The sequence below is a fragment of the Semicossyphus pulcher genome, unplaced genomic scaffold (assembly GCF_022749685.1).
Source record: "Semicossyphus pulcher isolate SPU_LCO1_2020_fin unplaced genomic scaffold, fSemPul1.0.p SCAF_17, whole genome shotgun sequence".
NCBI lineage: Eukaryota > Metazoa > Chordata > Actinopteri > Labriformes > Labridae > Semicossyphus > Semicossyphus pulcher.
Window position 1 is genome coordinate 24,196,558 of NW_027211681.1, and position 22,779 is coordinate 24,219,336.

A 22,779-nucleotide genomic window follows, 5' to 3' on the forward strand; every position below is an offset into this window, starting at 1 on the left:
AGCATGTCAGGAGTGGCCCGCCGCTACGACCTTGATAGTATCATCATAAAATGGGAACTTAACAGTTAATTGACTCTGAATTGGAATGATAAGACCACCAACCGTCTCCGAAAAAAGTAAGAAAAGTTTACTGTAAGAATGCCAACATGTTCTTGCATGCAATCCATATATGATTGGCATGTTTATCCTGGTTATTTTAAGACTTCATTAACTCTGCAGCAACAGTTGGTGCTGCACGTCATGCCAGGCTCTGCGGCTCTGCACAGCATCTGGAGTTGTTTTTATTCATGAAACACTGCTGCCCTACTTGTGCAAGTGCAAGGTGATGATGACTTTAACACGCATGCATATAAACATGCTAAAACACACTCACTGCACAGGACCCACGTGCACTCACACACACACACACACGTGCAATCATATTATATGGCCGCTGTCTCCACCTTCTAAAAATACCATGAGTGGGGGGCAGTGACGGTGGTGGCTCTCATTCTTCAGCTCCCTGATTGCTGCATCCTAAACAGCAAGTCAAGCTACATTTATAATCACACGCACTTCATATTATAGCACCTGCACATGACAAAAGGTATTTTTAGAGGTACGCCTGCTGAGGCACAAAGAAGGGAAACGCATAAGTAAACAGAGGCAGAAACAAAGGAGAGGCGGGGGAATGAGAGGAATAAGGGAAAAACAGAAGAAATATAAATGAAACCTGAGAGCGCGATAAGGAGAGAGAGAGCAGGTGATTGCAGAAGCAAGTGGCTGAATGAATGAGTGACTAACTGTGTTTGAATTAAACGACCGACTGAATGACAAAAGGTGTGTTTGCACCATGCGAGTGTGTGATGGAGTGTTTACCTCTTGAGTCCATTGTGTTTGGGCAGGTGACAGCAGGGACAAGTAAACCGCAAGGTGTCTCATTAGAAATGACCCCGTAAACACAAAGACTGATGAGCTGATTATCAGCAACAGTTTGCCTGCTGCGTTGTTGATCTCTGAAAATAACAAATCTGCACTGGTGTTCATGCGAAGTTACTTCTTCATCTGTCCTGATAAAGCTGGGAACAAAACTGTTTGATAGAAACAGATGAAGGCGAGGAAACCCTGGTCCGACTCACAGGATGTAGGGGGCTTTTCTGCATCTTGAAATGTGTCATGTGGCGTTTTTGATGTGGATATTAAGCCATGACTCGCCCTGCCAGGTACAACGTTCCACCAAAACAAGGTCCCTCCAGGCTTATTTTTCAAGGGCGCTGTTGCTGCCTCCTGGGGTTAGAACCGCCCAATGAACTTCATTGTAAAAGAGTCCTCATTCACAGTAAATGTTTGATCTGTTTTTATGCAGTCACCCTACACTTTACAGATGCTTTCAGTGAATTGGGGATCATTCTCAATGTCTTCTTTCTTCCCAACTTTGTTCTCATCAGTCGCTACAACCTATATTTATATATTATAGCCTGAATATTGGACTATAATTTGGATGGCCTGAGACTTGACTCAAAATCAATGCTTATGTTGCTTTTTTTAGTATTGGGGGCTGCACGGTGGTGCAGTGGTTAGCGCTGTTGCCTCACAGCTAGAAGGTTCTTAGTTTGAATCCCGGTTCAGACGTAGTGAGCCTTTCTGTGTGGAGTTTGTTCTCCTTGTGCATAAGTGAGTTCTCTCCAGGTACTCCGGCTTCCTCCCACAGTCCATGCTCGTTAGGCTCTCTGGTGGTTCAAAAATTCCCCGTAGGTGTGAGTGTGAGCGTGAAAGGTTGTCTGTCTCTATGTGTCAGCCCTGTGATTGACTGGCGATCAGTTCAGGGTGACTCTCTCGCCCAATGACAGCTGGGATAGGCTCCAGCCCCCTGCGACCGTTAAGAGGATAAGCAGTATGGGTAATGGATGGATGGATGTCAGTGTTGTTGTTAGTGCTTGTTCTGCTGCCTTCAAGTGATTATGAAATGATTTCTGCCACACTGCACGATTTCATCTCCCTTCCTACTGCACATTCCCACTTGGAAAAATTGTTCTGACCATCCACACGGCCTTTTGACACTCGGCCCAAACACGGCAATTATTTATGTCCATCTGTGGCCAGAATACAAAAAAACATATGGCTAATGACGTGGCCATATTTTAGAGAACTGTACGACAAGAGTTCACCATATTCTGGCACATCTGCAGCAGCTTCAGCTTCTCAAATTTTAAAGGACAATAGCATTAAAGCTTCACTGACAGATATTTGGGTTTGATACATGTAGAGACGGTAATGGTCATTTTTAGAACACTGGACAGCTTTAGTCCAGTTAACTGAGACTAAAACAAAGACTCAGAAATACTTTGATCACCATTTCCCTAGAATCCCAATTTAGTTGTTTTTATAACTACACATGTAGAACTAATGAACCTAAGTAACCTTTTGTTCTTTAGTTCCAACCAAAGGAAATTAAAATTGTCATCCATCTCTAAGGATGACACTGAATCAATGGGTGAGAGAGAGCGAGCGAGCGAGCGAGAGAGAGAGGAAGGTTTGGAGGACACAGTGAGACTGTGAGTGGGTGGCAGGCTCAGCCACACTCTCATTGTACTTATAGCTCATTGTCTGTCAGCCTCCTGGTATTTTTAACCAGAAGAGGAGTAAAAGGAGAGATGAGAGAGAGGAGGAGGAACTCTTTTCAACTGTTACTCTGCACGTGCCGTATTGTAAATCTCCGTTCTGATTAGCGAGCACACGGCTTTGTCAGAATGTAAGCGCAGTGTTCATTCATTTTGAGATCTTTCTTTTTGCAGAGGAACTCTTCGCCAACGAAACCAGAATCACAACAAACACAATGGCTGAAGGAAAACAAGTACATGCAGTGTTAAACTAGTGAAAGTCCAGGAGCCTGTTTAAATATTACAAAGCTGCAGATTTACAGGTTTGGTTTATAATGTAAGATCAAATATACAGCAAGCGTCATTATTATGGAAATTAGGTTTATGTGGGTAGGTTTCAGACTGTTTCCTTCATCTGAGCGTTGAGTTTGTTTCTTTTTCTTTGGATTTTCACTTATTGTTGAAGTTGTATCTGTAGTCATCCATCTTTTCTTTGTTTGTTCAGCCATAGTAGAATACTGTTTACTCGCAACACTTGCAGCCGCTTAGCTCTGCCTACCCTCTCTGGCAGACCACTGAAAGTCGCACCAGACACCCAGTCTGTAATACTGCAAATGCATAGGCTTCATCAGTGGGCCATAGGCTCAATCACCATTGTGTTACCTAATTCAGCGATAGATAGAGACAGACATTTATTTACATGAAAATCTTTTATTATTACTTTAAGATGATTTTATTTCCTCTGCTAAAAACATACTCAGCTTGAACTGCATCCATCGTCACGTAGTCCTTTATTATCAAAACTCCATTTGTTGCGGAGGTCTGTTATTCACAAATAACAGACTTTGAAATTACGTCATCAACATATCAAGTATTCAGAAAGGCAGTACTAATAATTATAGTGAAACAGGAGAGCACTTCCTGTCTCAGGGGCTGATAATAAAAACAAGAGCATAAAGAAAAGAGTTTCTAACCAAGCGAAACACAGATCAGCATAAATCAGACACGTACAAACACTTCCAGCTTCCAGGAGAAAAAGGCAAACAAACACTACGCTCATTATAGCAGCTCAACTTATAACAGTCTTGTTACTGTATAGAAACTGTAAAGGCACAGAGTCGCTCTGCGAATAACTCATTAAACTTGCAGAGATTTCCCCGACCATTTAGGCTCCCTGTGGAGAGACGTCTGCCTTAGATTAAATAATATGCACAGCTCGTATGAGGAAACCCCACGTTTATAAAATAACTATATGCAGAGTTAAAGTGAGAATGTCTTCCTTTGTCTTTGCTGTATTTTACTAATGAAGAAGATAAGAGCTCAGGTGTAGGATCACGCTCTCACCTCAGTTCTGTGATGTAAAAGAAGCTGCACCATGTTGGATGAGTTCGTTCTTAACATGTAACAAAGCCAGAACAATATTATTCAGACTGCTGTTGGATGCTCTTGGAAGCCCTTATCCTGCTAATGACTGCAGCTGCAGATGATCATGGTGATTTATGAACAAAAGATGAACAGATAAAGGCAATTATATTCCTCTGAAGGGACGCTGACTGGCTGAGTTAGTTTGAAGCTTGCAGGGCATCAGCGAGCGACGGTTAAAATCTCTTTTATAGAGTGGTTAAAACTGTCTGGTCATTTTTAACTGTGGTGGGTTTGATTGGAGCAAAGGAGCCAGATTATTTAAAACACAGAGGTCAATGCGACGCGTCCTTGACATAAAACAAAGTGGCACTGTGAGAGTGCCAGTTATAGACACACACAACTACGGAGCTCAGTCTGTACGTGATGTTAAAAAACCTTTCTCTTATACCTGTGACCCAAAGTTTCCTTTGAGGGCTGTAACCTTTCAGCCTTTCAGCTGACCACTTTCAGCCTCATGAGTGTAAATCTGACATTAAAATACTTTTGGATTCTGCTCGCTCTGTTTTCATGTTATTATCACACTCCCCACTCTGCTCTGCCAGGAGTGGTGTCCCTTTGTTGAGAGTTTTAGCCAAATATCCACTCTACATTTTTATCACTCAGACAATGATCAATTCAGTGTTTGCTGGCTGACTGAAATATGTGTTTATTCAGCTGTGTTTTTCTGCAGATGATCACAAAGTCATGATTTTCAAACTCTAAATGAAGTCCTACATGAGAAATGAAAAGCAGGATAGCAGGGCAGTTATGTTGGTGCTAATAGGCAGTGACCGTCCTTAAGTGGTAATCTCTAAGATCTCGTTCTCTTTGGCGGCACCTATGGCGACAAACGGTAATTGCAGGAGCACACTTCCCAGGTATCCAGTGTTGCATGTGTGACGTCCACGATTGGCTCCGGTTGTAACTCTTGATTTTCTTGGCTGACGGTCGCTTTCCTTTTTTCTTGTTTTCCTTCATCTGAGCGTCGAGTTTGTTTCTTTTTCTTTGTATTTTCACTTATTTTTGAAGTTGCATCTGTAGTCATCCATCTTTTCTTTGTTTGTTCAGCCAAAGTAGATAACTGGACCCATATTTGGACCCATGTTACACCCGTATTTGCGTGGCTTTAAAAAACAAAGTGATTGCATTCTGTTTAACTGTCTGTAATGGTTGGATGATGTTGCAATGAAAAATTAATGATAAAAAAAATGCATCACATTTTTCTGGTTGTTAGACAACTTCAATCTGTGTTACAATCTGTTAAACAGACAGAAAACAAAACACAGAACTGGGGTTTATTAAAACATATATATATATAAGAATTTCTTTAAATGAACTGATGCATAACTTGACAGAAAGAAACATATAATCGTAGTACTGGGAAGAGGACCCATACTGTAGGGTTCACAGTGGAGGAAAGCGTCTCAGGGTGGGAGAAATCAGATGGCAGTGCAGTGAATCAAACAGGGTCATGGGCCCCATTTACCAGAACCAAGGCCCCCAGCTAAGCCGATCAATCAGGCTGCCTCCCCCCTCGCTGTGCGTCTCTGCACACTTGAAACAATGCGTATGTGTGTGTGTGTGTGCGTGTAGTACATCGTTAGGTGCTGCCAAGGTCCGGCTATCGACTGCAGCTGCCCTCTTCACCTCGCAGTCGTCAGCAGTTACTCCCATGTGGAGAGAAAGAGCAGCTTAAACAAGCACTTTAAACTTTAGAGACGTGGCAGCTGGAAAAGGTGAGCTGATGTGGGAGAATGTAACTTTGAAGAGCGAGTCTGAGAGAGAAAATAGGAAATCGAGAAAACCAGAGAAATACCTTAAAGATTTTAGTTGAGAGTTGCTCTCTCTCCTCTCTCCTCTTGTCCCGTGCGCAGCAGCACTGCGCAGGCAGTCAGGGGTGGGCGGGCGGGGCGGGGCCAGGGCAGTGGGCAGGAAGAGGACAGCGGCCAATCGGGCAGCTCGCCACAACAATCCATCCTGGCTAAAGATGGATAAGGACAATGATGGTTTTGTTATTATTTCTTTTAGTACATAAGAAATATACCTTTCAAGCTGACAGTCAAGTTTGATAACTTAAGGGTTTTAATGGAAATCTGTGGTTCACAGGAGAGAGTCTGTTTAAACTTAAAAAGATGCTATTGAACATTAACCTCTTCATCCCTAGCTTAAACTGAATAGAGTATATATCTCTGCAACTACAAGGTGTATATGAACAATCTTGGTAGCATTATAAAGATAACTCTTTAGAGATTTCTGCAGAGGTGTAAGAATCAGTTCGGATATGTCGCTGGGTCAGAGTGAATAAAGATGGAACATCGCATAATTAGAATATTTAATTTCCGCCTAACAAAACTTTACATGTTTAGAGTGATTATCCCCTTAGAACTGATGCAGCTGCCTGTACAGACCTAGAAATCCACAGAATAACATCTGAACAATGTCGGTGCCAGGACTGATGCAGATAAAGTGAAGCAGAGCAAAAGTCGAGAGGTTTTAGTCGAGCCATGTTCAGGCTCAGACTCTCCAAATTGGCCTTTCGGGCACATTTTGGCACCATCTGTGCAATTTGAGACTTCTCTCTTACAAGCTTCAGTCTGAAGAAGAAAAAGCAAATTGTTCGATTAATTAGTTAATTTCTTTTAATGGACCGACAGCTCTAATTTATAGTCATTTATTCTGTGAGATCAGGTTGAAATGATAACAATGTGAATATCAAGTTACATGCTGAGATCATGGACGTGCAGCAAAGTCACTTAAAAGACGTTGGATGTGCAAAGATTCTTGATTGGTCAGACAGGTTTTTAACTCTTGGGTTCGCTGAAATTACTCAGATGAGAAACGATGGCAAACTGTGACTTTATTACAACAAACTTTCATTTAAAACATCCTCTTCACCTTAAGGGGAAACATTCTGTCTCAACTTTGATCCTCTGAATTACAGTGGTCAGGAGCACACAGCGTTCCTGTTAAATACGGGTTGTCACGTTATTTTCTGTCTGCTTCTCCTGCCTGTGATTTGCTTTTCCCAACAACACTGCAGACCAGCTCAGTGCAGTCTTAAGATGAGGTCACCGCCTCATCCACTGACTTGGTGGACGGTGGGTCAAATCAAAGACGTGTCAAATACTTGGGTCCACTTTAAAATGGAAATTTCTGTGCATAGATGTTTTGTATACTGTCGACTTTCTTTTGCTAATCTTATTGATCTTTTGGCCCTTATTATCCATTATCCATTAACTGCTCACATAGTCAATTTCAAAGTCATGATTTCTTTTGAAGCTCACTACAGACAGACTCCGTCTATACGAGGTTGGATGACGTCAGTTTCCAAAAATCAAAGAAACATCAAACAGCAGAAGGCAGAAACAGTTCCCAGAATGCAACAGATGTAGGACCAAGCAGGACAAGTTAGACCTTTAAGATCAATGGAGACAGACATACGAGAGGTAAAATACAAGGGAGAGACAAACAGGCTGAATCTCCTGGAGGACGAAAGATCTGGATCCAAGATATCTGGAATGATGCACGACAACCACGAGAGAGAGAGGTCCCAGGATAGCCAGTGGTTCAGCGCATAGCTCATGTGTTTGTCAGTCTTTGGAGTCCACCACTTACTCCAGGCTCTGCAGAGCCACACAGTGGGAATTCTAAGTCATTCCCAGCTCACCTCAAGTAGATCAGTGTTGTTTCTTTTAAAGGGAACGCGTCATTAATCTTATAACATTGACATTCACCTGCTCCTCCGGCTCGGCTTAAAGCAGGCAAAAGTCATTCTCTGTTTTGCAGCTGCCAGCAGCGGCAGAGAAGAGAACAAGCTCCATCAGACTGTGGTTAATTAGAACACAACATGTTGTCATCACAGGATGGGTTTGCTCAAAAGCGTGTGACACATTTTCAAAGTAAGAAACGAGACACCTGATGATGGGATGATCTGATCAGCCTGACAAATTGTATTATTCTGATAATGAGTGGAGATGTTTCAGTCATGAACGATTCGTTCAAAAAGAACAAATCTTTTTAGTGAATTGAATAATCCGTACAAGAAAGCCAGACTGATCGATGTTAGCACGCACCAGTAGCCTTTTGGAGGAGGGCTGTATTTATCTAATGACCATGACATTGGTTAGGTGTTCTACAGAACGTGTCACTTGTCCGAATGTGTCTCTCACTCACTCGTGCACTGAACGAGAATGGTCCTCAGAAACGATACGACCCGATTACGAACAAAAGTGGGGAGGAAGTGTTTCAGGCGTGCACACAAAGCCAATTCACAGACGCTTAAACCTTTGACAGATGAACACAAACTAAATCATGTTTATTTATCAAGACATTATAATGTCAGAAAGTTTTGTAATGGACATGGGCCAAGTAACTTCTATTGTGATGATTTTACGAGAAGACCAGCGAATGCAATGGGAGCCGTCAGTCATTAATAAAGTCCCCCTTGCACACGCGGCTCACATGCTGTTTTGAATTGCAAGAGAAAATATTTAACTGTTGTAGATTAATTAAACAGACTGCTGATGAAGGCAGTCAACAAAGCAGACAGACAGATAGAGGGGGCGGGGCCAGCAGCTGTGCAGAGAGAAGAGGTGCAGGTGTGTAAGGGGAGTGAGGGAGCAAAGCAAAGTGATCAGATTAAAGTCGATTGTGATTTAAAACTTAATACAGTGAAGAAAAGAGTACAATTAGAGTGTGGAAGTCTACATGTGATTGATATATGCGAGTAATTGCGATCAATTAATGCTGCTGAAAAAAATCCTAGTGGAAACATTGAGTTCTGTAGATAACGTGTTCAAAGTGACATTTTTCAGAACTTATAATTAGGAAGAGTTTGTTTCAGTCATCAGTACAACATGTTTTCAACTTCACTGCTTTAATTGGTTTACAGCACATTATAGCTCCCCACCATCGATGTACAAGATCGTCTCTGTCGTTCTTATAAAAGAAACTGTTCTTTGTGAAAATTACAAAAGGTCAAAGCAGTGTGTGTGCGTGTGTGTGTGCGTGTGTGTGTTTCTTGCAGGAGAGCCAGTGGCTCGACAGTGTGTCTCTGCTGATTAAGGACTCGTTGGAAGGGGACATGATTGACAACCTGTCTGGTTCAGTTTTCCACCATTACTGCTCTCCTCCTGTCTGCAAGGACTGTAAGAGCCACCCACAAGAGGTTAGTAGGGTTGTACGCACACACATACACGCACACACACACATTCATACACTTTCCATTGCATTCTAGCTGTCAAGCTCTTAATCATGTAGCCTTGGTAATAAAGACCTTTCATCTGTTTTTTTTTTCTCAACCTTCCTGTGTTTGAAACGATCTAGTTTAACATCTCCCTGTTCACGTTCCTTTCACTGCTTTTATCTGCATGTACGTGTTCTTTTCCTTTGTAGCTCACTGTACCTGAACAGTGGGTGGCTTTAACCTGCAGAAGCTTGAAGTTGTCTATCATACAAAATGTTTTGCATCATCTAAAGCAAGAGTACTCATTTCTTCGTCGCTAATATACACACAGACAAAGGAGGCATGTTTGAAGTCCAAATTTGCATTTGTCTTCCGATTCTTATAACATGTTGCTTTATCCTAAACCCACATGCATATATGCACACGTAATGTATGCAGAAACAAACATGTCACATTGCACACATGTTCAGATATTACGGTGCAAGCTCATTTTCCCAGCTCTGTTGTTAAGGTGCAATTAAATATTTATCATAAAATCCAGAATACAAATCGCACTGGAATATAAGACGCAGTCTGTTTTTGGGGGTATCCCAGAGGGGAAAAAGGTTTTTTATAGCTATGTATTTATAAAAACATTATTTCACCACTATTTTAATTTTCATGTAAAACGCACAAATTGCAGCCTACCATCTGTTTTCGCCATGTCGATGTCTGTTTGCAATCCTACCAGCTACCGGTGCGGCTAAAACAGTGAGGAAAACAGCACTGCGGCATATTGTAATAAGAGATGTTGTAGCAGCTTGGACGAGGAAACTGTTTAATGCGGCGTCACATTGCACCATTGTCTGGGTAAAATTCCATAACACAGTGACATCCCTCTCTCTGCACTTTATACTGGTATATTGGTCGCACTGCTATATAGGATGCAGCACACTTTTTAGATTAAAAAATGTATCAAAAGTGCGTCTTATACGCCGAGTTTTACGGTAACTGTTGAAGAAACTTTAGTGCTCTTATTGAGCAGACTGGCTAGTGCAGGTGACAAACAAAATCACTTACCCGCTAAGAAATCCGATTAAACGCAGCAGGCAAGCATTAAAACCAAACGTATAGTTTGTGTTTGAAAGCCAGTGAGAGATGAAATCCATTCTCTGCACGAGGAAGCCCTTCTTGATCTGTAACTCTTGGATAAGAATTAAAGTTGGCAGCAGTAAAGGAGGAATTCCAAACACGCCTGATACTGCCAACATTCAGCAAACTGAATTATACAATAGTTTAGAAGTATATTTGGGTACCTAACTGGTGTTTTGAGGTATATGTAAAATGTTTAAGTACAAAGGACAGGTTGGTTAACTTCTGAACAGCACTGCCCCGGGTACAAGCCTTTGTACTCCAAAAGAAGCAAGTCCTATGCCGCTGAATAAACACCTGAGCTCTATCAAAGCAGGTTTTACTCAGAATCCTCGTCTGCAGGAACAAGCAAATCCTGTGTGAGAAATGCAGAGAGAGAAACTGTGTCTACCCTACACATGTATATGGCTATACCATATCAAATTAGCCATGCTGCATGCTGCATGTGTGTCTAGTGTAAATAGATGGAAGGAAAAGTCTCACATGACTAAATCTCCTGACTGTGTGGAGGTCTGACAAACCACACAGCAACAGTGTGCATCACAAACAGACTGTGTGCATCACTCTCACATGTGTATCCCCCGGTCAATATGAGATCAAACATCTCAGTGACTCCGCATCGTGCTCCCCAGGTTGTTTGTGTATGGTTCACTGATATCTATTTATATATTTCTCCATACATCCCAAGACGAGGGCCAAAAGTAGAAGATGCAACACATTTGTATGAAGAGCTCTATATAATCTCCATATGTTGCTGTTGTTGTTGCTGTGGGATTTCCTGTGTTTATCTAACCTTTTGTACACCAATGTATTCATTGTTTTTGGGGTTGGAATGCAAGCAGAGTAGCTAAATGCATTATTCTACTGTGTTAACATTTGTTTTCCAAGCGATGTTATACTCCTGATATGTTTAGTTCAGCTTCCTAATGAGGAAAATCCAATTCAGTTATACAAAGAAGTTATCATACAATCAATACCAGCATACTGCCACGATTTCTAAATGAAGTTTGCAGGGAAAATCTTTCTCTTTCAATCCATAATGACCACGTCTGAGATAAAAGCCTGCACGGACGTATGAGAAATATCCCTTGTAACCAGTTTTCCCAGTACAATCCCAACAAAGTGAAAGGAAGGTCACTTTTATATCTTCATAATGGATATGCAGATTAGACTTGCATTGCATTGCAATCAAGACACTGTAAAGTATTATAATGGCGTTTTTATAGCTGTGACATTTCTGTGCTTTTCAAGTAAATTGGAAAAAGAAAATCATATCTGTGTGAAATGTCCTTGTTTTTAATGACACTGCAGAGCGTTACGATGTGAGGAATTCACTTGAAAAGATATGTGCAAACCTTGATTTACAAGCAGAGCATGTGGGACAAGAAACGATTCTTTTAGCCCACCTGTTTATTTTTTAAATACTGAAAGTCCCACGTTTCAAAGCTGTTATGCACCTGCTACAGTAGAGATTTCTGTGATTATGCAGCTGCTGTCAAGGTAAATAAAACATGGAAAAAGTACCGTGCTGTGGTGTTACGCCTGCAGACTACGCTACAAAATATTAAGCATTTAAGGTTGTTTTGGGAATGAAAAAGATCGGAGCAGAAAGAGGAATCTGATGAGGTGGATTAACAAGGTTTAAAGAGGGGGTATTACGCTGTTTCACATTTTAAGTCATATAAATAATGTTATAATGTTGGATGTCCAGACTAAACGTGGGTGAAGTTTCAGATCTGTAGGTAAAAGTAAGTTGGAGTAATCCGCAGGCTTCTCAGCTCAATCTGCAGGCAGCTGTGAACGCCAGCTTTCACACGCTGCACTTTGTAACGTCTCAAAGTGCTGCAGCCTCAGCAGGCTTCAGAGAGCTGGCCAATCAGAAGAAGCCGGGAGTATAGGGGCGGGGTTTCTTAAAGGGACAGAGCTGACTGAGTCGTTTCAGGCAGAGGCTGTATGAGGGCCTGCACAGAGCACCAGTGTGAGAACAATTATGAGTTTGGCTAACTTTAACTACATTATTAGTAATGAAAGGGCTGCTGAAAACGTCAGTTTCTTTTTGAGCCAACACACACACACACACACACCCACACACACATTATTAATTTGTATGTAATAAACTGTTTGTTAATAACATACAAGGATGACTGTCTGCGGTCCCAGGGGACGCCAAAAATAAACCGATGAAAGAAACAACCATCACAGCAAAATGTTCACGGATTTGTTTTCTAACATTATCAATTATTTTATTAGTGTCATCGGAAAAAACTAGCATTGTTTTTGGAAAGTTACTTTCCTTTAGCATGTTGTGCAAAATGAAAGTGTGTTAAATGTTTGCAAATATAATGACTGCTGCATCTGCATCCTATTGACTAACAGTGTTCCACAACCCTGCTGGTACATAATGAGACAATAATTGAATAAATAAATGAATATTGTTTTAAATAGGAACCCACAGCGAACATGAACATATTAATAGATCCATCTCATAGAAGTGCATATAGGCCATATTGGGTGCTCTTGACTGCAATAGATTTGTATTATTAAAAAGCAGTAATTAAAACAGAAACAGAAAGCCCAGATGTGCAGTCATTAGAACAGAGTGATATAAAAAGTCATGAAAAATTGGAACGATAGAAAAGAACACCTGGAAAATATGTCAAAAAGTATACGTCTGCGGTATGTGGGTGCCCCAGTTGGTCCGATTAAGATTAACAAACCTCACAAATGTTTCCATCATGACTGTATTAAGAGAAACATGTTCAAGACTTGCTGACGAAATTAGATTTAAATCCCTCAAAGTTATCAACAAAGGTAGGGATCCATGATACATGCACATCAAAGTTATTCTTTTATAATCTTCATCCTGTTTTGCACTATTTCCTTTAATTCAAAATAAAATCAGATTCAGTTAATACCCAAATTTAATTTGCTACAAAGATAGAAACAGCTCTATCCAATATCTGAAGGCTTAGCTGTCAGAATTGTCTCTATTAAAATTCTGCAGCCGGTGAGAGCGATCGCTCTCTCTGCCTTCATGTGATGTCTCTGTCACAGGTCCAATCCTTCACCTCACCTCTGAATGATTTACACTCTAAACCTGGTTGCTCGACACGTGCGTTCACTCATGACGCACACAGACGTGTGGAAACATCAGTCACACGGAAGAACTCAGTTCCAGCTCAGAGCGAACCCAATGTATGGGCAGGTTGCACTTTTCGGTCTGTGGCTGTGTGCGAGTCACAGCAGCTTTGCGTCTATGTGTTTTGAGTAGAAGTGCGACGTAAGAGGGTAGCTCCTGTGTTTGTGGCATTACATTTTATCTAGGTTCATAAAATCACTACTTCACCCAGGACCTCTATAGCCTGATATTTACTGCTCTCTGGGTGCAAATAAAAAGTACTGATATGCATGAAGGTCGGCTAGAATGCAAATACACTCTAACGATAGTGGCCAGACGATTCATCTTTATTCTCCTCTCTTTTCTTCTCCCTAAAACTCAATTAAAAAAAAACTGTTCCTTATATATATCTGATCTTCTCTCCCCTCAGTGAGGTGAAAATGTTATCTTCAAACTGCTTTGCATTAAAGTAAAGTTGATAAAAGAAAAGTTGGACTGGACCACGGAGCAATGGAGGAAGGAGGTCTGACGGATCACGTTTTCTTTTACTTCATGTGGATGGCCGAGTGTGTGTCGCTTACCCGGGGAAGACACGGCACCAGGATGCACTATGGGAAGAAGGCGAGCCGGCGGAGGCAGTGTGATGATTTGGAAACCTTGGGTCCTGCCATTCACGATGTTAACTTGACACGTACCATCTACCTAAACATTGTTGCAGACTAAGTACACCTCTTCATGGAAACAGTATTCCCTGATGGCAGTGGCCTCTTTCAGCAGGATAATGCGCCCTGTCACACTGCAACATGGGTCAGATTCCTTAGATCTCAATCCAATGGAGCATCTGTGGGATGTGCTGGACAAACAAGTCAGATCCATCGAGGCCCCACCTCGCAACTTACAGGACTTAAAGGATCTGCTGCTAACGTCTCGGTGCCAGATACCTCAGCACACCTTCAGAGGTCTAGTGGAGTCCATGTCTCGACGGGTCAGGGATATTTTGGCAGCAAAAGGGGCATGTGCACAATATTAGGCAGGTGGTCATAATCTTGGTCTTAATTTTACTCTTTTTCTAAGTGAGCATCCCTTTTGTCTTTGGACATATCAAACCCGTCTTCTCCTTTCAATCTGGTTCAGCAGTAAGGAGTCATGAACTCCCTCCCTTTTGACGAATGTAGATGCAGCTTAACTGTTTCCTGTGTGTTCTGACAGGTCCAGTTGGCGGAGGTGGAGCAGGCGTCTCTGATGTCGGAGCAGCTGTCGGACAAGTCTTCGTCTCTGGCGCTGCCTGACGACCTCAGCCTGGACGAACACAGCAGCTACCAGCTGCTGGTCAGAGACAGCCAGGTACTCGCACACGCACACACAGATGAATCTTACTGTTACGTACACATGCTAGGCGGCAACATGTATTGTTCCTTTAACTTTAATGGGAATGAAGCCTTTACGTTGATATTTAATTGATACAACATTACATGAGCTGTAATAATCACACACACATACACACAGAGGTACATGTCTTTGGGGCTTTAGGGAGTCACTGCTCATGTCATAACACCCCTTCCATCCTGTTAATCATCATTAATTACTGTTTACATGCTTTACTGCCTGATTAAAACTCCTGCCTCCCTCCGTGCTCTTCATATGGGCATGCTGGGATACTTGAGTGTTGGTGTGTGTGTGTGTGTGTGTGTGAGCGAGTCTTTCATATCTCCATCTTCCCACTTCTCTCTCAGCTCACACAGCTCCACCTGGTCCGTTTTATTGCTGTTTTATTGAAGGCCATTTTCATTTGATCCAGTTTACAACAAACAGCAGCAGCAGCAGCGTTTTAAAGCTCCGAGTCCTGCCCTTTCTTTCTTTTTTATCGCTTCCACTTTTAATCAGACGTGTATAGATGGATACAAGAAGGGACATGAAAAAGGAGCTTTTTGAAATTGGTAACAAATTGTGCTCAGATTTCCATTATGACAAGAGGAAATGAAAGGCTTCAGTTTGATATCCTTCCTGCTCCGGTGAACATTAGAGGAGCTGGATATCTCGCTCATTCTCTCCCAATCTCTTTGTGTCCCCTCTCTATTTCCTTTTCCTATCATGCATCACACTTGCAGAGGGGCAGCAGTGACTCCCACAGTTCGGAAGAGCTGCCCACCCAGGGGGCCTACAGAGGGCTTCACCCCTCTAGCTCAGGAAGCGAGCTGGGGGGCCAGGAGGTGTTTGAGGTGGGCGTTCATCCTCAGCTGAATACTCCCCCGCTGGAGCAGCACAGTCCAGAACGCTGCACAGGTACAGCTGAAGCTCTGGGTTTGTTATATTTCTTATATATACAGAAGTTTGTTTGAGGAGGATAATGTAACCCAACTCTATGAACTAAACATTTGCATTTTAGTTTAGTTTAGTTCATTAGTTTCACACAAGAATAAACAAAGATACAGAGCTCATGAACAAATTATAAAGGCATGTGTGTTGATGTGGTGGAAACCTGCAAATGTCTTATATTAAAACCACATCCAGAAGTCGTAATAAGGTAATACAAACCACCAAACCAGTCTAAATATCTGTTTTCACGAAAAAAAAAAAAAAAAGTGCAAACATTTTAATTCCACAAAATAACTCTGCACTGGTTCAAACCCCAGTTTGGACAAAGTGGGCCTTTCTATGTGGAGTTTGCATGTTCTCCCCGTGCATGCGTGAGTTCTCCCGGGTACTCAGGCTTCCTTCCACAGTCCAAAGACATGCTCGTTAGGTTCATCGGTGACTCTAAATTGCCCGTAGGTGTGGGTGCGAAAGGTTGTCTGCCTCTATGTGTCAGCCCTGTGACTGACTGGCGAGCAGTCCAGGGTGTACCCCGCCTTTTGTCCAATGACAGCTGGGATAGGCTCCAGCCCGCCGCAACCCTGAACAGGATAAGCGGTAGAGATAATGGATTAATGAATGGATGGAAATGTAACCCAGCTGGTTAACTCTATAAACTAAACATTAGCATTTTAGTTTAGTTGGGGTGGCTGTGGCTCAGTGGTAGAGTCAGTTGTCTTTCAATTGGAAGGTCGGAGGTTCGATCCCCAGCTCCCTCAGGCTACATGTCGAAGTGTCCTTGGGCAAGACACTGAACCCCAAATTGCTCCCGGTGGCATAGCGAATGTGATAACTGATTGACAGTTGGGCACTGTAAGTAGACGCCTCTGGCATCAGTGTATGAATGTGCGTGTGAATGGGTGAATGTGACATGTGACATGTAGTGTAAAAAGCACCTTTGAGTGGTCGCAAAGACTAGAAAAGCGCTTTATAAGTACAGTCCATTTACCATTTAGTTCATTAGTTTCACACAAGAATAAACAAAGATACAGAGCTCATGAACAAATAATAAAAGCATGTGTGTGGTTGTGGTGGAAACCTGCAAATGGCTTATATTAAAACCACATCCAGAAGTCATAAAAAGGAAACCACCAAACCAACCTAAATATCAGTTTTCACATAAAAAAGTGCAGAATTTAAGTAAACAGAATTTTTCATTCCACAAAATAACTCCCCAATATTTGATTGACAAATGACCAAAAGACATTTTATACAAAGGAACATGAGGAGATGATTAGCCTGTCTAGATGGATTAGAACTGTGAATTGTTAATAAAACAGTGACTAAAACAAACAGGTAAATATGTGTTATTAAATAACAAATTAAAGACATATGTACAGATTTGAACAATGTTTACGTCGAAAATAGTTAACGACTGCAATTCCAGAAAGAGAGGCGCACTTGGTGAGTTGAAAAAGTTGTTTTTGCAGCCGTAATATTCTTTGGAGATAAGTTGGAAAGGTACTTGCCCATACAATATTACAGCATGATAAATATGGATAAATTAAACTTTTACTAAGTTACAATTGTAGTTACAGTTGTGTTCTATTCTTGTCTCAGTTGCATTTGTGAGTAACAAACACAACACAGATTGCCTCAGGAAACCTGACAGAAAAATGATGTATTATTGCTGCATTTGTATTAAATTTGTTCTGCGTTGCAAAAAAAAAATGTCACTGTTTTTGACCGTTTCAATGTGAGGCGAACATTTTCTGTTTGGTTTAATCGGATGAAAAATTGTCAATATGGTTGTGAGCAAATAATAACAAAACATATAAGAGACTTTCTCCGGAGGTTTTAATGTCTGATGTCAAACATTTTCAACAATTTCTAGTGTCATTTTAAATAGCAGACAACGAGTCAAATACACTTTATATATACACATTTAGAACTGATGGTTTAAGATGTAAATATCAAGTAAAACATGTTAGTAGCATCATGAGCAATGTTTCTGTGAGTCAGCCTCTGATTTGTCTGTGTCACATCCATATGGCAATCATGCTCAACAAGCATTCCTGCTGTCAGGCTTTTTGTCTTGGCGGCTCCACTGTTTGGTGACTGCGACAGGCCAAGAAACAACCAACGAAAGGAAAACATACAATCTCGTACAACAAGGAAACATACGATCAGTCTTCAGAATACTTTAAATGTTAAGTCTATTGTTGAGGGAGTGTTACTCGTTTGTCCTACGATAGAAATTACCACTTATATTTTCAATAATTAAAATGTAAATGAGAATGTGCGTACTTTTCCTCTGAGTCAGACCTGCTCTTCATAGATTCATCCAAGAGCGGCAAAATGCTTCAATTGAATCTTTGACATCATCCAATCATATTGAAATAATCCCTCTCAGGGTTACCTCTCATCAGCGCTCCTTATTATCCTTATCAGTGTCCCTCCTGACCCTCACTGGTATTTACCCCCCAGGATTTCATTAAGCCATGACTTTGACGTGACATTGATAGTATCGTTTAAATAAGAGGAGGCTTTTCCTGAACGTCCCTGGATCCGACACACGAGGACTTGTCTCATATATTGCACACAGTTGATTGACTTCCACTGCAATTAAAGCGGTGATAGATGAGGCCAGAGGAGACACACACACACAGAGATGTTGATAAATGATATATTATGGTATGCTGATGGCTCACAGCCTCCGCCTATAACATGACCGCCAGGAACAGATGGAGCGATACAAGACAAAGACAGTTCAGGGAGACTGTTCACAGACACTGTCACCAAAGCCATTTAGGAGTTGTTTACTGTTGTTGTTTACTGCCAACAAGGGTATATTACTTTACTCCATATGTCAATTCAAGCATCAGGCTTATATTTAATTATTTAGTTTTCTAAATGCTTTCAGTCTGAGGGATGAAACATTTGTTCTATAGCTCAACTTTAATGTTTTGATTTACATAATAAACTACACAATAAGCTGAAGTCAATAAAAGGCACATGAAAGAAAAAAACATTAAAAACAGTATTTTTTTATTTTATTTTAATGGGGGCCAAAAAAAGGTAAATCTGGAAATCCATAACATTAACAGTAAATAGATGACAATTCATTTTGTGGTTAGGCTTAAAAAATGTAAATAAGCGTATAGAGTTTGCAAATATGAGTTCAGAGTCTGGTGGCACATGTGTGCTTAGTGTAATCTTGAGAGAGGTAAAATGAAATTCTCCCTTTTCAAGCCATCCAATCACTTCTAAATAAATAAAAAAAACACTTTTACAGACTTGCTTTTATGTGATTCTTACCGTCCTTTATTGCTTTTATGTATTTACTTATTCATCTTTTATTCGTGTCACTGTTTCAAATCTTTTTGTTTTATTTCCTCTGATGCAACGTCGTCTTCATAAAATCTTCTGTTGTTTTTGTTCTTTTATTTCTGTCTTTTGTTGTATCGCTTTTATTTCTTGTATTTGCGTTTATTCCTGTCGACCTTTTGCGTTTGCATTGTGTTCTTGGCTTGTGTTGAATTTTCTAGAACACTCTGTTCGGCCTGACTATCGACTGATTATTCTGTTATCTTCCCGACTTCCTGCTATTGCTTTGTCTGTCAAAGCACTTTGGAAACATCTGTTTTTAAGGTGCTTTATAAATAAAGTTATCATTAAAGTTATTACTAATTTCTAAAATGTATTTTTTTAAGATTTCCAAAAGGGAAGTTAAAGGTATCATAAGGTAAAGCAGAGATATAAAGTTGAGTGTCATCTGCGTAACAGTGGAGATCAGTTAGAACATATTGGCAGCATTACAGACAGACAAGAATGAGAACCCAGGACTCAACCTGAAGGTTCATCACAAGACCAGCCAAACAAAGTAGTCTTGACTTCATGAACTGTACCCAAGAGAGCCAGCCCAAAATTACATCCAGCTAGTGCTTAAAAAGCATTTTTATGGTTTCTACATGAAAGTTTCAAGTGTCTAGTGATTGTTTAAATGTTTAACATTGTGCTTAACAGAGTTATTTGCACCCTGACAGGAAAAGCTAAAGCATTTTCATCAGCACTGTATTAAACTCTACCCATCTATTTAAAGATGCAGAAGGAGAAGGGTGCAGCGGAGGTGGTGGCGGGTCTTCACCCGTCTTCCACCTACCAGCAGACTTCTTCCACCCGGCTGCCGCGGCTCATCCAGGCAGTCCCGAGAACGGTGTTAGCCCAGGACACAGAGGGCCTTCCAGGTTGGCCTCCCCAGCCTCGTGGGCCTCCCTCCGCTCACCCGGAGCCAACAGCAGGCCCCTGAGCTCTCAGGTATTATGGATGAATGGACTCATGTATGTCTGGATGGATGGATGGACAGACGAATAGGGACCTGACATCAATATCTCTGTGCAACACATCAGAGACGTGATGGAACAGTGGAAATAGATATTTCCTGCGAGAGTGTTCAGTGAACCAAAGTTGTCATCCATCAAAAACACCTCCGGCAGTCAGATCGGGTTTGTCAAATGAAGCATAAGAAAGAGCTTGTTTGATGCTTGAGATCATAGTGTATGTTGATTTAATGGCAGACACAGTAAAAAAGAAATAAATCATTGACAAAAAATATTGATTTAATATAACATCTAAGGATGTTCTGCAACTAATTAGATGTTGGCTTGTCTGGTTTAGTGATCAGAAACTTCTTAGAAACCTCAGAATAGTTAAAATAAAACGGAGGGTGCACACAATGTTGTGCCAAGCTGTGAATAAACATAGTACATGACACTTACCACCCTCCATTGATGTTCTGCTGTAGTGTTAAAGAGAAAAGATGTTGTTAAAAGTAGAGCCAGGGTTTCCTTTGACTGATCCTAACACCTCGTCTCTGTTTGCCGCTGCATGAAACAAACAATAATGAAAAGGCCCTTATTTTAGTTCTTGTTCCCCGTGTAACCATGGAGACGGGTTCTCCTTTCTTTCTCCTCTACCTGTTTGGTTTGTTGAGCTCGTGCCTGAGTGCCTCTGTGATCCTCAGCTGCTACAGTAATGCTCTGCGGCACTCGGCTAATTAGCCCGGCCAGCCCCCTCTGATACAGACTCTGTGCACACTGTTGTTCTTGGCTCTTGTTCTTCAGTCTCTTCTGTCCCTTTGTCTGTATCTCTTTACGCCATTCTCTGGTGTTCTCTCTAAGTGCACCCCTCCTCTTTTTTCCTCCATCTTTTGACTCTTTTTCTACCAATCCCAAAATATCTTCTCTGAAATAATCCCAAACCCTCCCATGTGGTCCTGTAAAGTGAGATCATGGATGTAACAGTGCCAGGATTAGGAATCACGGCTAACACCCTCCTGCCCGTGTGATCATTTCAATAAAACAAATGCTGTAAGAAACTTTGGGTTGGTTGGACCCATCATGATGAACTTTAAACAATTGATATTTGTATGATACCATACGGTTGACAAAAGAATCAGTCCAGCAAATCATTTGAATCTATTTTTACAAAACTCAACAGAAAAGTTGGACCTGCTCTTAGAGCTAGAAAAAATATATTTGGAGCTAGTGTAATTGCCAGCTATCAAACTGTAATACTGCAAACTACATGCAGGTATTCCTTTTCCTCAGGATTGTTTTGGCAAACAAAGATCATGTTTGATTGACTTTTATAATTCTTATTGGTATGCTGAGTTTGAAAACCAGCAAATCTCCACACAGGTGTACTAAACCTATGTGGGTACAGGGCTTTAAAAGGCAATAACAAACCTCAGTTAAAATTATCTGGCTTAAGTTTTTAATCTTTAAACCTGGTGCAATCATTTAAAACAAATATTAATAACTATTTCCTGTTGGTGCTGACCTTTACTAATGCCTTGCCTGCTTAAAAATTAATGTTTTCTTACATTTTCTTCCTCCTCTTCTCTCCTCTGCACGCAGCACCCATCCCACAGTGACTCCTCTCTGGCCACAGGCAGTTCAGAGGGCAGCCTGCAGACAACTCTAGAGGAAGGGCTCAGCTTCAGCGTCTCCCCACCTCGAGATCTGGATCTCCCCGTGCCTCTCCATTGCCCCCTCCCTAGCCATCCCTTACGCCCCCAGGGTCCGCCAACGGGAGACCAGGGCCACTCTTCACTAAAAAGACGCAGTACAACTTTCAACCTCCAAGCCACCAGGGGGCACCAGAGGAGCCAGAGCAGCTGTGGCGGTGGCAGCACCAGCCCCGGCTGCCCCCGGCAGGACTCCATGGACCCCTCAGACGAGGACGTGGGCACGGGGACTGTTGGGGACATCTGCCGCCAAACCTTCAACAGCGAACACTTGTCGGAAACTCTGAACAGTCTCTCACTGACATCGCTGCTCAGCCCGGGCTCTCTGGCACCCCCACTGGTGAAAAAATGTAACAGCACAGGCTCACTGGACCAGACCAATCTATCTGCTCGGAGTAAAGACGGACGTAGCTTTTATGGCATAGATGCCCATGGTTACTTGTCCAACCCCTGGACGGAAGGGAGGGCAAGATGTGAGGAGGAAGAGGACAGTGATATCACAGCCTTCAGCATGAAAAGCAGCAGCCGACCAACAGACACAAGCTCCAGGAAAAATAGATGAAACACTTGTTGCCTCTCTGTAGTTTAACTCTTGAACAACTTGCATTTTGGGACTTTAGACAGAACAGGGAGAGACTTTTAACACAGTACACGTCCTGTGATTCGATACTGAACTTCTCTCGTCTTTGAATCGTCTGTTCTCTCTCTTTCCTCCGCGGATCGGGCTGCATGGGATCAGTCATTTCTCAAAAGATTACAGCTGCTTCTGAGTTTTGACATCCTATTTTCTTCACAGGATATGTGGCGGCTTTTTGAAAAGACTAAACGATAATGACAAGGGGCTTATCCTTGTAGCGTGACCAGGATTCAGCTCTGATGGATGTGGCAGTTCTGGGCTTTAAATTTGAGCCATCCAGACATAAAAGAATATTTGGAAAGCCATTAGAGAGACGGGCCTGAAAATTACAGTGATTGATGAACATTATTCAGGTGATGTTATTTAAATGGGGAAGAAAATCAATTTCAGAACTTGCTTGACCCA

General features: G+C 41.6%; 1 protein-coding gene across 1 annotated transcript in view; it reads left to right on the forward strand.

Annotated features, from left to right (window-relative positions):
* LOC138595049 (voltage-dependent T-type calcium channel subunit alpha-1I-like) overlaps window positions 1-22,299 on the forward strand; it is a 197,237-nt gene extending 174,938 nt beyond the window's left edge. Inside the window, exons 33-37 of the mRNA XM_069666367.1 lie at window positions 9,010-9,150; window positions 14,627-14,761; window positions 15,526-15,700; window positions 19,812-20,026; window positions 21,628-22,299. Of these exons, the coding sequence (XP_069522468.1) occupies window positions 9,010-9,150; window positions 14,627-14,761; window positions 15,526-15,700; window positions 19,812-20,026; window positions 21,628-22,299 (1,338 nt within the window). The remainder of the gene's footprint in view (window positions 1-9,009; window positions 9,151-14,626; window positions 14,762-15,525; window positions 15,701-19,811; window positions 20,027-21,627) is intronic.
* The last annotated feature ends 480 nt before the right edge of the window (window positions 22,300-22,779 follow it).